The sequence below is a fragment of the Bos indicus x Bos taurus genome, chromosome 15, assembly GCF_003369695.1.
Source record: "Bos indicus x Bos taurus breed Angus x Brahman F1 hybrid chromosome 15, Bos_hybrid_MaternalHap_v2.0, whole genome shotgun sequence".
In the NCBI taxonomy this organism is placed as follows: Eukaryota; Metazoa; Chordata; class Mammalia; order Artiodactyla; family Bovidae; genus Bos; species Bos indicus x Bos taurus.
In genome coordinates this window covers 27,020,029-27,034,656 of record NC_040090.1, presented here as the reverse complement: position 1 = coordinate 27,034,656, position 14,628 = coordinate 27,020,029, and the positions used below count along the sequence as shown (strand labels likewise).

The 14,628-nt window shown below is 38.3% G+C and overlaps 1 protein-coding gene across 2 annotated transcripts in view; it reads left to right on the top strand.

Annotated features, from left to right (window-relative positions):
* ANO3 (anoctamin 3) overlaps nt 1-14,628 on the top strand; it is a 448,326-nt gene that overhangs the window by 81,093 nt on the left and 352,605 nt on the right. Inside the window, exon 2 of one of the 2 annotated variants that reach the window (XM_027562800.1) lies at nt 11,548-11,595. The exons of the other annotated variant lie outside the window; for it this stretch is intronic. Coding sequence (XP_027418601.1) covers nt 11,548-11,595 — 48 coding nt within the window. The remainder of the gene's footprint in view (nt 1-11,547; nt 11,596-14,628) is intronic. 2 annotated transcript variants of the gene reach the window in all.

The window sequence follows — 14,628 nt, the reverse complement described above, 5'->3', positions numbered from 1 at the left end:
TCTTCACCACTCACCAGTGAACTGCATTTCATTAAAGATAAAACTTCTTTTAATCTTTTCATATTATTTCTAAAATCTGAACAAAATTCATATTTAAGGTAGAATATTAGTGTACTAGTGTCCCGAGTAAACCTTTTTTAAGTAATCCACCTGCAAGATTCTTCTATATCATTGATCTTGAAAGAAACACTTGGACAGTATGAAAGTGAGAACTTCCTTTGTTAGATTTTAGTTAATTGAAAGTCAGAATTCACAAAGGACAACAATACTGGGGTCTCAGTCATCCGTCTGACATGAAGATTCAGGAAGCAGACATTCTTTAGTACTTTACAACAACGATGGATGATCGTGTCCAGAGGAGACAAACCCTTTTTCTCACTGCACTGTCTTTGCTGGAAGCCACTGCTGTAGCCCATGACATCTCTCTGCACACTGACTGTGGTCATACATCTGCACCAGTGCTTTAAAAAATACAACAGAATATACTAAAATATATAAAAACAAGAGAACACTTAAATTTGGGCATATCTTTGAAATCTGCAATGAGAGAATGCTTTATTTTGAAATAATCTTAAGAAACCAATGAGTCAAATGTGTTTTCACTTTTGATGAAGAAATTGAAATTAAGAGATAATGGCACTCTTATGCAAGGCCTAATGGCTGGCCAATGGTAAAGAGAGCTATGAGGACGAGTGATGTAACTGCTTAATGCACTATGCCAGTCTGCCTTGTGTTGCCAGCTTTGAGTCTGCATCACACTCTGAGTTACCTGGGTTTCACAGACAAGGCCTCTGAAACAAATAGTTCATTTGCTTGTTCTGTCTGCTCTACTGGATACTGAGTAGATTATTTAGTGTCTGGAATGGTAGTTTGGAATAATAAGAAGGCATACTCAACAGTAAGATGCAGTGCTCCTCTGCATACTGCAGTCTTATTCTAGAAGGAACTGCCAACACCTGGATTGTGTTCTATGCTGTGGATTTGATGCTGAAATCTTGGCCTCTATGCACCAGTGCCAAGAACAGAATCTCAGAGACAGAGTTTGGGGTGAAGTAGGAAAGGATAGTTTTATTGTTGCACTAGGCAAAGGGGCCATAGCACGCCTGTGCCACTCAAAATTGTGTGTCCTAAGCTGGGACATTTGATGAGGAGTTTTATAGCCCTGGTAGCTTAGATGGTAAAGCATCTGCCTACAGTGTGGAAGACCTGGGTTCAATCCCTGGGTTGGGAAGATCTCCTGGAGAAGGAAATGGCAACCCACTACAGTACTCTTGCCTGGAAAATCCCAAGGACAGAGGAGCCTGGTAGGCTACAGTCCATGGGGTCGCAAAGAGTTGGACATGACCGAGTGACTTCACTTTCACTTTATAGCAACAGTTCAAGTGTGGGGTTGTCGATAAGATTAGAGTGGGTACTGGGCCTGCATTCCTCTGAACTTGTTTCAGATAATCTTGATGAGCTGCTCTGGAGTCTTCAGTCTGGCCTTAGGTGGTCTTCTCTAATATAAAGGAGCTGATATCTTCCATTTGTTGGGTTTTAATTCTACAAATTAAAGAGATGAGAATACTAGATCACCTGACCTGCCTTCTGAGAAATCTGTGGGCAGGTCAGGAAACAACAGTCAGAACTGGACATGGAACAACAGACTGGTTCCAAATTGGGAAAGGAGTGTGTCAAGGCTGTATATTGTCACCCTGCTTATTTAACTCATATGCAGTGTACATTATGTGAAATGCTGGACTGGATGAAGCATAAACTGGAATCAAGATCGCTGGGAGCAATATCAATAACCTCAGATATGCAGATGACACCACCCTTATGGCAGAAAGAGAAGAAGAACTAAAGAGCCTCTTGATGAAAGTGAAAGAGGAGAGTGAAAAAGTTAGCTAAAAACTCAACATTCAGAAAACTTAATATCATGTATCCGGTCCCATTACTTCATGGCAAATAGATGGGGAAACAATGGAAACAGTGAGAGACTTTATCTTTTTGGGCTCCAAAATCACTGCAGATGGTGACTGAAGCCATGAAATTAAAAGACACTTTCTCCTTGGAAACAAAGTTATGACCAACCTAGACAGCCTGTTGAAAAGCAGAGACATTACTTTGCCAACAAAGGTCCAACAAATATAGCTGGATGGCATCACCGACTCAATGGACCTGAGTTTGAGTAAATTCCGGGAGTTGGTGATGGACAGGGAGGCCTGGCATGCTGCAGTCTATGGGGTCACAAAGAGTCAGAAATGACTGATGACTGAACTGAATACAAAATGAAGGAAGGATCTTTATTTTGATATGTTTTTTTGTGTGTGAGGGTCTTTACCCTTTTATCAGTGTTGGAAGAGCACTCGTGGTATCATTGTGTTAATAAACTGTGGAAAATTCTTCAAGAGATGGGAATACCAGACCACCTGACCTGCCTCTTGAGAAACCTGTATGCAGGTCAGGAAGCAACAGTTAGAACTGGACAGGGAACAACAGACTGGTTCCAAGTAGGAAAAGGAGTACGTCAAGGCTGTATATTGTCACCCTGCTTATTTAACTTCTATGCAGATCATGAGAAACGCTGGGCTGGAAGAAGCACAAGCTGGAATCAAGATTGCCGGGAGAAATATCAATAACCTCAGATATGCAGATGACACCACCCTTATGGCAGAAAGTGAAGAGGAACTCAAAAGCCTCTTGATGAAAGTGAAAGTGGAGAGTGAAAAAGTTGGCTTAAAAGTCAACATTCAGAAAACTAAGATCATGGCATCTGGTCCCATCACTTCATGGGAAATAGATGGGGAAACAGTGGAAACAGTGTCAGACTTTATTTTTCTGGGCTCCAAAATCACTGCAGATGGTGATTGCAGCCATGAAATTAAAAGATGCTTACTCCTTAGAAGGAAAGTTATGACCAACCTAGATAGCATATTCAAAAGCAGAGACATTACTTTGCCAACAAAGGTCCATCTAGTCAAGGTTATGGTTTTTCCAGTGGTCATGTATGGATGTGAGAGTTGGACTGTGAAGAAAGCTGAGCGCCGAAGAATTGATGCTTTTGAACTGTGGTGCTGGAGAAGACTGTTGAGAGTCCCTTGGACTGCAAGGAGATCCAACCAGTCCATTTTGAAGGAGATCAGCTCTGGGATTTCTTTGGAAGGAATGATGCTAAAGCTGAAATTCCAGTACTCTAGCCACCTCATGAGAAGAGTTGACTCATTGGAAAAGACTGATGCTGGGAGGGATCAGGGGCAGGAGGAGAAGGGGACGACAGAGAATGAGATGGCTGGATGGCATCACTGACTCGATGGACATGAGTCTGAGTGAACTCTGGGAGTTGGTGATGGACAAGAAGGCCTGGTGTGCTGCTATTCATGGGGTCTCAAAGAGTTGGACACGACTGAGTGACTGAACTGAACTGAACTGAACTGAATCTGCTAGTGCTACCATGAAAAAGTACCACAGACTAAGTAGCTAGAACAACAGAATGTATTTGCCCACAGTTCTGGAGGCTACACATCTGAGATTAATGTGTTGGCAGTCTTGCTTTCTTTTGATCATTTCTCTTGTTGCATTGTTGATAGCTGTCTTCTCTCTGTTTCCACATGGTCTTCCTTCTTTATGTGTCTCTGTCCTAATTTCCTTCTCATAAGGAAAACTGTCATATTGGATTATAGCTCACTCGAATTATCCCTTTTAACAGTTACCTCTTTAAAGACCTATCTCCAAATACAGTCACATTCTGAACTACTAAGGGATAAATACTTCAACATATAAATTTTGGAGGACATGGTTCGGTCTATAACAATACAGTAATTAAATTTCTCTTTTGAAGACAATATTTATTGGACTTGGTGCTGTTAGTACTATGGATGAAATAAAGGGGAAAGATATACCATCAAGAACAAGAAGATTAAAAAAAAAGAATTTCTTCTCACTATGCTACACCCAGACATGTACCAATGTGACCTTCTTTCCTGCATTTGTACATATTTTTTGTCATCAATAATTATTTCCCCATTAGTTATATGGCTAATTCCTAGGGATGCTTGAAGAATTAATTTTAGCACCATCTCCTATAGGAAGCCTTTACTTTTTCCCACTTTTACTGACCTGAATTCAGCAGTTTTCCTCTATGTTACTTCTGCACCTGAATGCTTATCAGCATTGGTAGGCTTATCATCTTGTACAGTAATCATATACATTTATTCCCTCCATTAAGCTGAGAGCTCCTTGAGGATTAGGACTAGCTGTTTTATTCCCACATCATCAATGCCTGGCTTGGTTTTACATAAACTTAATTTCTTGATCCGATACATATTGTTCAGCATTCTCTCTGTGGCAGACAGAGAAGATACAACAAAAAGAAAAACAATCAGTCTCTGCTCTACTAGAACAATTTAATGAAAGCATCTCAGAAGCAATGCATCTTGGACGAACCCCCACCACTACCACCACCACTACCTATAATCACGGAAAGGCATCCTTCATTCTTTCTTCTCTAGTTAAGTAGGTTTTTATGAGGAATATTACATTCTTTGAGCAGAGATTTCTTTCCATTCTTAGTTAGCCTGTCTAGGACAAATATTAGCAGTCCAGGACTTGAATTTTTTTTTTTTTTTTTTATTTTATTTTTTAACTTTACAATATTGTATTGGTTTTGCCATATATCAACATGAATCTGCCACAGGTATACACGTGTTCCCCATCCTGAACCCTTCTCCCTCCTCCCTCCCCGTACCATCCCTCTGGGTTGTCCTAATGCACCAGTCCCAAGCATCCAGTATCGTGCATCGAACCTGGACTGGCGACTCGTTTCATTTTGTAGTGAGTCAAATATTGTGAAACGTAGGACCATTTCTCAAAGCTCAGGTGGGAAGCAGAAATTCACATATGACAACCTTTATCCTGAGTAAGATGCATGGCAAATTATACATATGAAAACCTGGAGGTAAAGTGGTTACAATTCAAAGGATGGCAATGATAAATGGAATATATGTCAAATAAACCTGAAATTCCAGCCGAGTAGCCTGCCTCATAAGCTCTACAGTGGAGGGAGAAAGCCTATCAGTGTCAACCCATTTTGACTGGAACACTTCTGGGGAATAAGGAAAGCATTTTAAAGACATTCTCTGTCTCTTATCTCTGGGATGAAATTCAGGATTCAATAGAATTTTATAAGTAGATGTTTACACTGGGATTCATCAAATCCCTCCATGAGTCACCTAGGGGAAATTTTAGTCTATCTCTGCAAAGTTGCTCAGTGTTAGAAATACTTCCAACCTCCTCAAACCTATCCCCCAATCACTCTGAAATCTTTCTCTGCTCTCACACATCATTTCCCCTTTCCCTATGGTTCAGATTTTAAAGGTTTATTAATTAGAATTATTCACTGATTGATTTTAACACTACTATGGGGCACTTGATATATGGCAGACAGTTCATATAATTCCTGTTCTTATGGACCTTAAATCCAAGCAGTTAATTATGATTCAAACAACAAATGTAAATATTTCTAAGTACAGAGTATTCAGTGTTTTCAGTATTTAGTGTTTTCAGTATTTAGTATTTTCAAAACGTTTCCATGCATAAAGTGCAAGTTGAACATGCATAAAAACCACCTTCCCACAAACATGTAAAAATCTGCAGTGGTGCAAACTAAATTTACCTGGAATTTCCCAACACTCTTCAGTGCCACCAGAAGCTTTCCTTTTGAGGACCATGTATCAGAATAGCTGAGGTCACCGCCTTGAATCCCAAGTGCTTGATGTTACATAAAATATTGTGCCAGAAATTTGTCACTAATAATTTATATTATGTGGCAACTGTTCCATTCCATAGAGAATTTATATTCAGAGATCTTTGTATTTTTGCATGAACACTGAGGAAATACAACTCAAAATATTATTTTTCAGCTTTATCAGTTTATTTCATCCTTGGTTTAGCAGGTAATTTAAATGTCTTGAAAAACATCATCAGCTAAGAGAGAATAAAGTCATAATCATTTCCATAATGTTTCCCTCTTCTTTTAAAAGTGAGTATCAGTTTAAAAAAAAAAAAGTTTAAAAAATAAGCAAATAATGTGAAGATCAGGAATCTCTTTTTAAATTCAGTAGCAGATTAGTTATATTTATTGCGCAGGTATTGCCAGCTAAATTTTCCACTTTTATTGCCCTTTTTTATGGGTCTCCAATTAATCTTATTGCACATTTTACTCATGTTTCCATCTGCTTGGTCTACTGGCGAAAATGATCAGACATACAAAAAACAAAAAACTTATGGTTACTCTCTCTCTACAGAATTATATAACTCCTTTTGTCTCACTTTGTCCTTTCCTTTTGGAGAAGGCAATGGCAACCCACTCCAGTACTCTTGCCTGGAAAATCCCATGGACAGAGGAGCCTGGTGGGCTGCAGTCCATGGGGTCGCTACGACTGAGCAACTTCACTTTCACTTTTCACTCTCATGCATTGGAGGAGGAAATGGCAACCCACTCCAGTGTTCTTGCCTGGAGAATCCCAGGGATGGGGGAGCCTGGTGGGCTGCTCTGGGGTCACACAGAGTCGGACATGACTGAAGTGACTTAGTAGCAGCAGCAGCAGTCCTTTCCTTTTAATTTCTTGGCATATAAAACCTTGGATAATATACTAAAATGAAAATTTAGTTAAGAAACTATTTTACAACTCTAAAAAAAACTGAGAGCAAAATTAAACAAAATTAAACACAGTACGAATAGCCCAAAGACAAATCATTGTGGAGCAGAGAACAGTCCTACATTGTATGGTAAATGTATGGTCTTGAAAGGAATATGATAAAATGATCATTTACAGAATATTTACTGTGAGCCAGATACTGCCATAAGCACCACCTAAAATATAGAGAGTTGGTTGTTTTTTAGTTTCTGTTCTAATGGGATTGATAGCGTCAATGTCCAGTCTCTGGCAGTTTCAAAATCTGCAACCTGGAAGTAATATTACCTACTTATGTAATTGTTGTGAACACTGCATGAAGTAAGGTGCCCAGCCCCCCAGGGATGGTGCTAAGTGTGTAACTCAGATGATCACCACGTATTTTCTCCCCCAGAGACCTCTTTGTAGTAGGTTCTTCTTAAGCAGAGAGGATGAATATGAGGATGCCAAAGCCCTCTTTCACCTACAAAATTGTGTCCACTGGAGTACTGAGCCAAAGATGTCAGCCTTGATATATTTATGTAATATTAGCTTCTTGTTGTTTTTGTTTAGTTGCTAAATAGTGTCTGACTCTTGAGACCCCATCGACTCCCCTTTGCAACCCGCGAGCCTCCCCTTCAAAATATCATCTAAATGAAGAGGAGATTGCTTTAAAAGACTACTTTAAAATACTATTTAAAGACTTTGCTATACAATTTTATGTTGTTTTCCTTCTAAAATTATTTAAGGTAAATATTACTTATCTAGTAATTTATAATTCTGAAAATTTCTGGAAAATATTTATATTCTTTGAAAACTGAAAATACAAGAAAGGTCAAATGAGAATATTAAATACTAAGCATTTACTCTGTTCTGAATATTCATAATTTTACCTCATTTAAGCCTCATAAAACTGAAAAGTAGGGATTATTAAGTACATTTTATGGGTGAAGATACTAACCATTAGAAATATTAAGTAATTGACTTTGCTTCATACTGTTGTATTATAAAATTTCAGTGTTACCTCAGGCATTTCTGCTGACAAATTCCATGTTATTTCCATTAAACTAAGGCTAATTAATGGAGAAGGCAATGGCGACCCACTCCAGTACTCTTGTCTGGAAAATCCCATGGACGGAGGAGCCTGGTAGGCTGCAGTCCATGGGGTCGCTAAGAGTGGGACACGACTGAGCGACTTCACTTTCACTTTTCACTTTCATGCACTGGTGAAGGAAATGGCAACCCACTCCAGTGTTCTTGCCTGGAGAACCCCAAGGATGGTGGAGCCTGGTGGGCTGCTGTGTATGGGGTCTCACAGAGTCGGACACGACTGAAGCGACTTAGCAGCAGCAGCAGCAAGGCTAATTAAAACGTGGTATAGGAGAAGCAAAGGATGATAAACTTTCTAATGGCATATGGTTTTCTGTGGGTTTGGTTTCTTCTTGTTTTTGATACGCTGCTGGACTAAGGTGAGAAGGGTGTAAATTATTCATTATGGAAAGAAAAGTCATACATTATGTGGGATCTACTAATTTATAATGATAAGCTTCATAATAGTGATAGTACTATTTTTAAGATTCTTCATATTACAGATGATAAAACATAGTCACAAGAGGTTAATTAGTGAACACAGGTGGCTGATAATTATTAAATGTATTGGTGGGAACCAAATCCAGTTTTATAATATCAAACTTCCTTCTTTGTCCAAAACTCTATGCTTTGCCAGCTATAGTATCACAAAAAGAATCTCATTTATGTGATTTTGACCGAGTATCTGTGGCTCATGTTCCACCAGGAGAAGCTTTAATGTGTTTTCCCAGTTTGGCTCTGATTCTTCTGAACAAATTCTAAAAATAGATAACCCACAATATAAAAGGCTTACAGTGAGCTCCACAGACCAGTATATCTGAAAGTAGGCACCTGAATTTTAAGTAAGGATCTGCTTTACATGAAGAAGAATTTATATTTGATAAAATATTTTCAGAAAATATACCTAAGATGAAACTGATATTGTCCTAGAAAAGTATCAGTCAGGCTTCCCCCATAGTCAGTTCAGTTCACTTCAGTCACTCAGTCATGTCTGACTCTTTGTGACCCCATGGAATGCAGCACATTGGGCTTCCCTGTCCATCACCAACTCCTGGAGCTTACTCAAACTCAGGTCCATCGAGTCGGTGATGTCAGCCAGCCATCTCATCCTCTGTTGTCCTCTTCTCCTCCTGCCTTCAACCTTTCCCAGCATCAGGGTCTTTTCCAGTGAGTCAATTCTTTACATCAGGTGGCCAAAGTATTGGAGTTTCAGCTTCAGCATCAGTCCTTCCAATGAATATTCAGGACTGATTTCCTTTAGGATGGCCTGGTTAGATATCCTTGCAGTTCAAGGGACTCAGAAGAGTCTTCACCAACAGCACAGTCCAAAAGCATCAATTCTTTGGTGCTCAGCTTTCTTTATAGTCCAATTCTCACATCCATATTTGACTACTGGAAAAACCATAGCTTCGACTAGATGGACCTTTGTTGGCAAAGTAATGTCTCTGATTTTTAATATGCTCTCTAGATTGGTCATAGCTTTTCTTTCAAGGAGCAAGTGTCTTTTAATTTCATGACTGCAGTCACTATCTGCAGTGATTTTGGAGCTCAAGAAAATAGTCTGTCACTGTTTCCATTGTTTCCCCATCTATTTGCCATTAAGTGATGGGACCAGATGCCATGATCTTAGTTTTCTGAATGTTGAGCTTTAAGCCAAATTTTTCACTCTCCACTTTCACTTTCATCAAGAGGCTCTTTAATTCTTCTTCATTTTTTGCCACAAGAGTGGTGTCATCTGCATTATCTGAGGTTACTGATATTTCTCCCAGCAATCTTGATTCCAGTTTGTCATTCATCCAGCCCAGCATTTTGCATTATGTACTCTGCATATAAGTTAAATAAGCAGGGTGACAATATACAGCCTTGACATACTCCTTTCCTGATTTGGAACCAGTCTGTTGTTCCATGTCCAATTCTAACTGTTGCTTCTTGACCTGCATACAGATTTCTCAGAAGGCAGGTCAGGTGGTCTGATATTCCCTTCTCTTGAAGAATTTTCCACAGTTTGTTGTGATCCACACAGTCAAAGGCTTTGGCATAGTCAATAAAGCAGAAATAGATGTTTTTCTAGAACTCCCTTGCTTTTTTGATGATCCAACAGATATTGGCAATTTGATCTTCCAGTCCCATTCCAGTCTATCTTAGTTCATTGATTTCTAAAATGTCAATGTTCACTCTTTCCATCTCGTGTTTGACCACTTCCAGTTTACCTTGATTCATGGACCTAACATTCCAGGTTCCTGTAAAATATTGCTCTTTACAGCATCCGACTTTACTTTCGTCACCAGTCACATCCACAGTTGGGTGTTGATTTTGCTTTGGCTCCAGACACCTCTTCATTCTTTCTAGTGTTATTTCTCCATTCTTCTCCAGTAGCATATTGGGCACCTATGGACCTGGGAAGTGCATCTTTCAGTGTCCTATCTTTTTGTCTTTTCATACTGTTTATGGCATTCTCAAGGCAAGAATACTGAAGTGGTTTGCTATTGCCTTCTCCATTCCCCATAATAGCCTTTAGTAAAATATATGTCTTGAGAATATTTATCTTTCTTTCATTCTTGATGACATACTGCTGCTGCTGCTGCTAAGTTGCTTCAGCTGTATCTGACTCTGTGCAACCCCATAGACGGCAGCCCACCAGGCTCCTCTGTCCCTGGGATTCTCCAGGCAAGAATACTAAAGTGGGTTGCCATTTCCTTGTCCAATGCATGCATGCATGCTAAGTCACTTCAGTCGTGTCTGACTTTGTGCAACCTTATGGACAGCAGCCCGCCAGGCTCCTCTGTCCACGGGATTCTCTAGGCAAGAATACTGGAGTGGGTTGCCGGTCCCTTCTCCATGATGACATACTATCTAAGTATAAAAATTTTAGTGACAAAATTTCTCTGTACTTTTATACTCATATTTTATGAAAAGGCCCAAGGTCAGTTTGTTTCAAAGTTTGTAAGTCGTGTTATCTATTTGGCTGAACCACACTGATTCCATCTTGTCAGCTCTATCTCAGGCCAGCAGTCCTATCCTCTCCCCTTTCTATGTGATTGAATTTTAGCCTACTCCCAGGACTGTGCCCAAGCCAGATAAGTTCTCATCAACTCTTCCTCTTGCCTTCGTCTGATATGAAAATTGGAAGAGTGCCTTTTGTTGATGCAAATGGTTAATAGTCACGAGACCCCTGGGAGGAGAAAAACCCCAGGTTCCCAGAAGTGTGGATTTACTTTCCCCTAGTGGTCAGATTCTATTTTTATCTTTTGCTCATTTAAATCCCCTTACTGGAGAAGGGAATGGCAAACCATTTCAGTATTCTTGCCTTGAGAACCCCATGAACAGTATGAAAGGGCAAAAAGATAGGACACTGAGAGATGAACTCCTCAGGTCGGTAGGTGCCCAATATGCTACTGGAAAATTGGAAAAGACCCTGATGCTGGGAGGGATTGGGGGCAAGAGGAGAAGGGGATGACAGGGGATGAGATGTTGGATGGCATCACTGACTCAATGGACATGAGTTTGGGTGGACTCCGGGAGTTGGTGATGGACAGGGAGGCCTGGTGTGCTGCGGTTCATGGGGTTGCAGAGTCGGACACGACTGAGTGACTGAACTGATCTGAACTGATACCCCTTTTGGCTCTGCGGAGTACAGCTGTGAATGCCTCTGAATCATTGTTGCCTGATTCCCCATAAGTTACCCACAATAAACTTTGTAAGTGCACTCCATTTTTCAAGTCTTAAAGTTCCTTCTCAGCTCAGAGGATATTATTCAATATCTCTGCCTCCCAACACTATCATTTTTTTTTTTTTTTTTTTTTAGTCACTCACAGGAGTCTTTCATCAGCCTTAAAATGGAGCCATTTAATTGGTATGTATATATCTCATGATTTTCATTTCTTGTAAGTTTGTATTATTGTCCTTTCAAAATACATATTTTAGGTTTTTGTTCTATCTCTTCCCCTCCTCAAAAATTTTCCTTTCCCCAGAAGTTTTTTTTTTTTTCCCAGTAGTTTTGTTGTATATATTTTTTCTAGTTTCTATCAAGAATACCACTTGAGGAAGTTGAAATGGTTTTATCTTTAATTGAATAATTTCTCCTGAATTACTTTTCTTTTGTTGTTTCCATTTTATTTGTTCATTGCCTGGGTCTTCCCTACAGTTTTCTCCTTTTAATGTCTCTTTTTCTGTTGTTTAATTGTATTTTCCTGGATTTTTTGGGTCACAACTGAATTTATAGCACATGGTACAATGCCTGCTGCATAAGGAGTTTCTATAAGCATTTGTTGAATATATTAAGAATAAAGGAAAAAACAAAAACTTTCTTGTTTCTTTGTCCTCCCCTATTCATGTTAGTGGTTAGTGAAAGGAATCTCATTTTCATTCATTTTATGTGTTTAGTTCGTCAACCAAGCAGAATAAGCAAGACTGTTTTCCATTTAGTAAAACAGTCATTGATAGTGCAGTCTGCACATATTTCTCTAGGCCATAATACATGCTAGTTAAAATTGTAGGCTTTGTCTAGTGATGGACCTGGTTTTGGTCACAGTGTTGCTGTGTACTAACTGGGAGAGTGTGGTAGCAAGATCATGTTGTTTCTTCATGACTCCAGCACCTGATCATGGTGTCTTTCACAGAGTAGGTCCTCAATTTTCAGAGTGTTTGTTGGATGAATAAACTTACAAAATTATGGATGTAGTCATCTTTCAATTTTTTAGAAATATTATAATTAATAAATTTATACAATAGAAAATACCATAATATCTATCAAAATTACAAGCAAGGCTATGTGTTTAAATGATATTTAAAGTGAGGTATAACTGTCCATTAATTTCAAAAAGTATTACCCGCTATTTGATTATGTTTGTTCAGTGACATAGGAAAAGAATGGTGTTATTTCTTCAGATGGCTGAATGTCAGATGTGTGTTAGAATTTGAAATATACAATGCGAAGAGTTGACTCATTGGAAAAGACTCTGATGCTGGGAGGGATTGGGGGCAGGAGGAGAAGGGGAGAATGAGATGGCTGGATGGCATCACTGCCTCGATGGACGTGAGTTTGAGTGAACTCCGGGAGTTGGTGATGGACAGGGAGGCTTGGTGTGCTGCGATTCATGGGGTCGCAAAGAGTCGGACACCACTGACCGACTGAACTGAACTGAACTGAACTGAAAGGAAGCTACCCCAAAGTTGACCCAAACTCAGTTAATGATATCCAAGTAGCCAGAAAACTTACAAAGAAGTAATTCTTTATGTAACTTGGATCTGCAAGGTGAAAAAATCTGATTAAAATAGTCTCAGAGAACAGCAAATTTGAACTACCTTTTCTTTTTTAATAAGTGATAAAAAAGTAATTTCTTTCTTTTTTTTTTTTTTTTTACAAATTTCAGTTTGTTGTCACAGTAATAGATATTTTAAGCCAGCTTCTATCAGTATTTTGGTGAATGGATAAGCTGTTTAATCAGGCAAGAATGATTTGTATTATTTTGTAAAAGAAGGAAAAATTGAGGAAAAATACAGGTATAAAAGATAATTCTAGAGTTTTAATTTGTATTTATTAAGCATAGTCCAAAAGAAGTGTGTGTACGTGGGTTTATATTTAAATATGTTCAGTCAGGCATTGTTTGTATTTTGAAAAATTAGAACATAAATGTCCACAAATAAACTGTGATGCATTCATATGATGAAATAATATAAAATAATGCAAGGTTAGATATGGCAGTTACTATTTAAAATACCTATTGTAATTTACATATTGTTAAAAATATTTGCTCACCCTCCTTCCACACCCTAGACCCTCTGATATCAGGCTTGACTGAAGGATTTATATAGGGCAATGAAATGTCAGCAGAAGAGATGACTGTCACGTTTTCACACAAATATTTGTTTTCCATGGTTTTCCTTCCCTGAGCTATGATACATGCGGTGCCCCAGGTAGTATGTCCCATCATTGTGGTCTCACACTGGGGAGTGATGGAGTCATGCAACCACATAGCTATTCACTCCTCTTGGTTGCATAATGAGATTAAACCTTGCTGTTGGAAGTCACTAAGGTTTTTGAGTCATTTGTTATTGTCAACAGCATAACTTTGAGGTGACACTGGGAGAGTAAATCCATCATCTTGATATAGTTTATATTATTAACACTCTATATCCTCAATGTAAATCCATCTGCTTGTGACTTTGTCATACATCCTTGCAGTTTAAGTCAGGGAACCGTTTTGCTGTTTGAAAATGTGTTAAATTCAGATACAGTATATAGAGGCACTCCAGGGATGTGCTATTTCTCATTAAAAAAAAAATACATTTTATCTATCTACTCTCCTAATTGTCTGCCCTTCTTCACCTACTGATCTACCTATATGGATAGATATGAAACAACAGACAGAAAATCATGAGTGATGGTTAGAAGTGAGGGGGCAGAAGAAGGAGGGAAAATAATTCTTACTTCATACAAATATACATTAACTTATTCTTTATAAAAATAGTACCACAAATTATGGTGATGATTTCACAAATGGATGCTTATCTCCAAGCTCATCAAATAGTATACATTATTATAGCTTTTTATATGTCTAAAATAATAACAAAGCTAAGGAAATAAAATATCAAATATGTATATATAATACATACATAATATATAATTAAAAATAAAAATAAGCTAACTGAAAATGCTGTAATTTATCTTTACTCTTGTAAATATCATCATGGATTTCAGAAGTATTTTTTTTAGTTTTTGATTTTTTAAGGGTTAATTTTCTATGTTTGTTGTTTTCACAATTTGTAAAGGTAACCAATTATATATATATATATGTGTGTGTGTGTGTGTGTGTATACATATATATATATGAAAGAAATAATAAAAATATACATGAAAATCTGGATTTTATCTCTTGCTTGACAT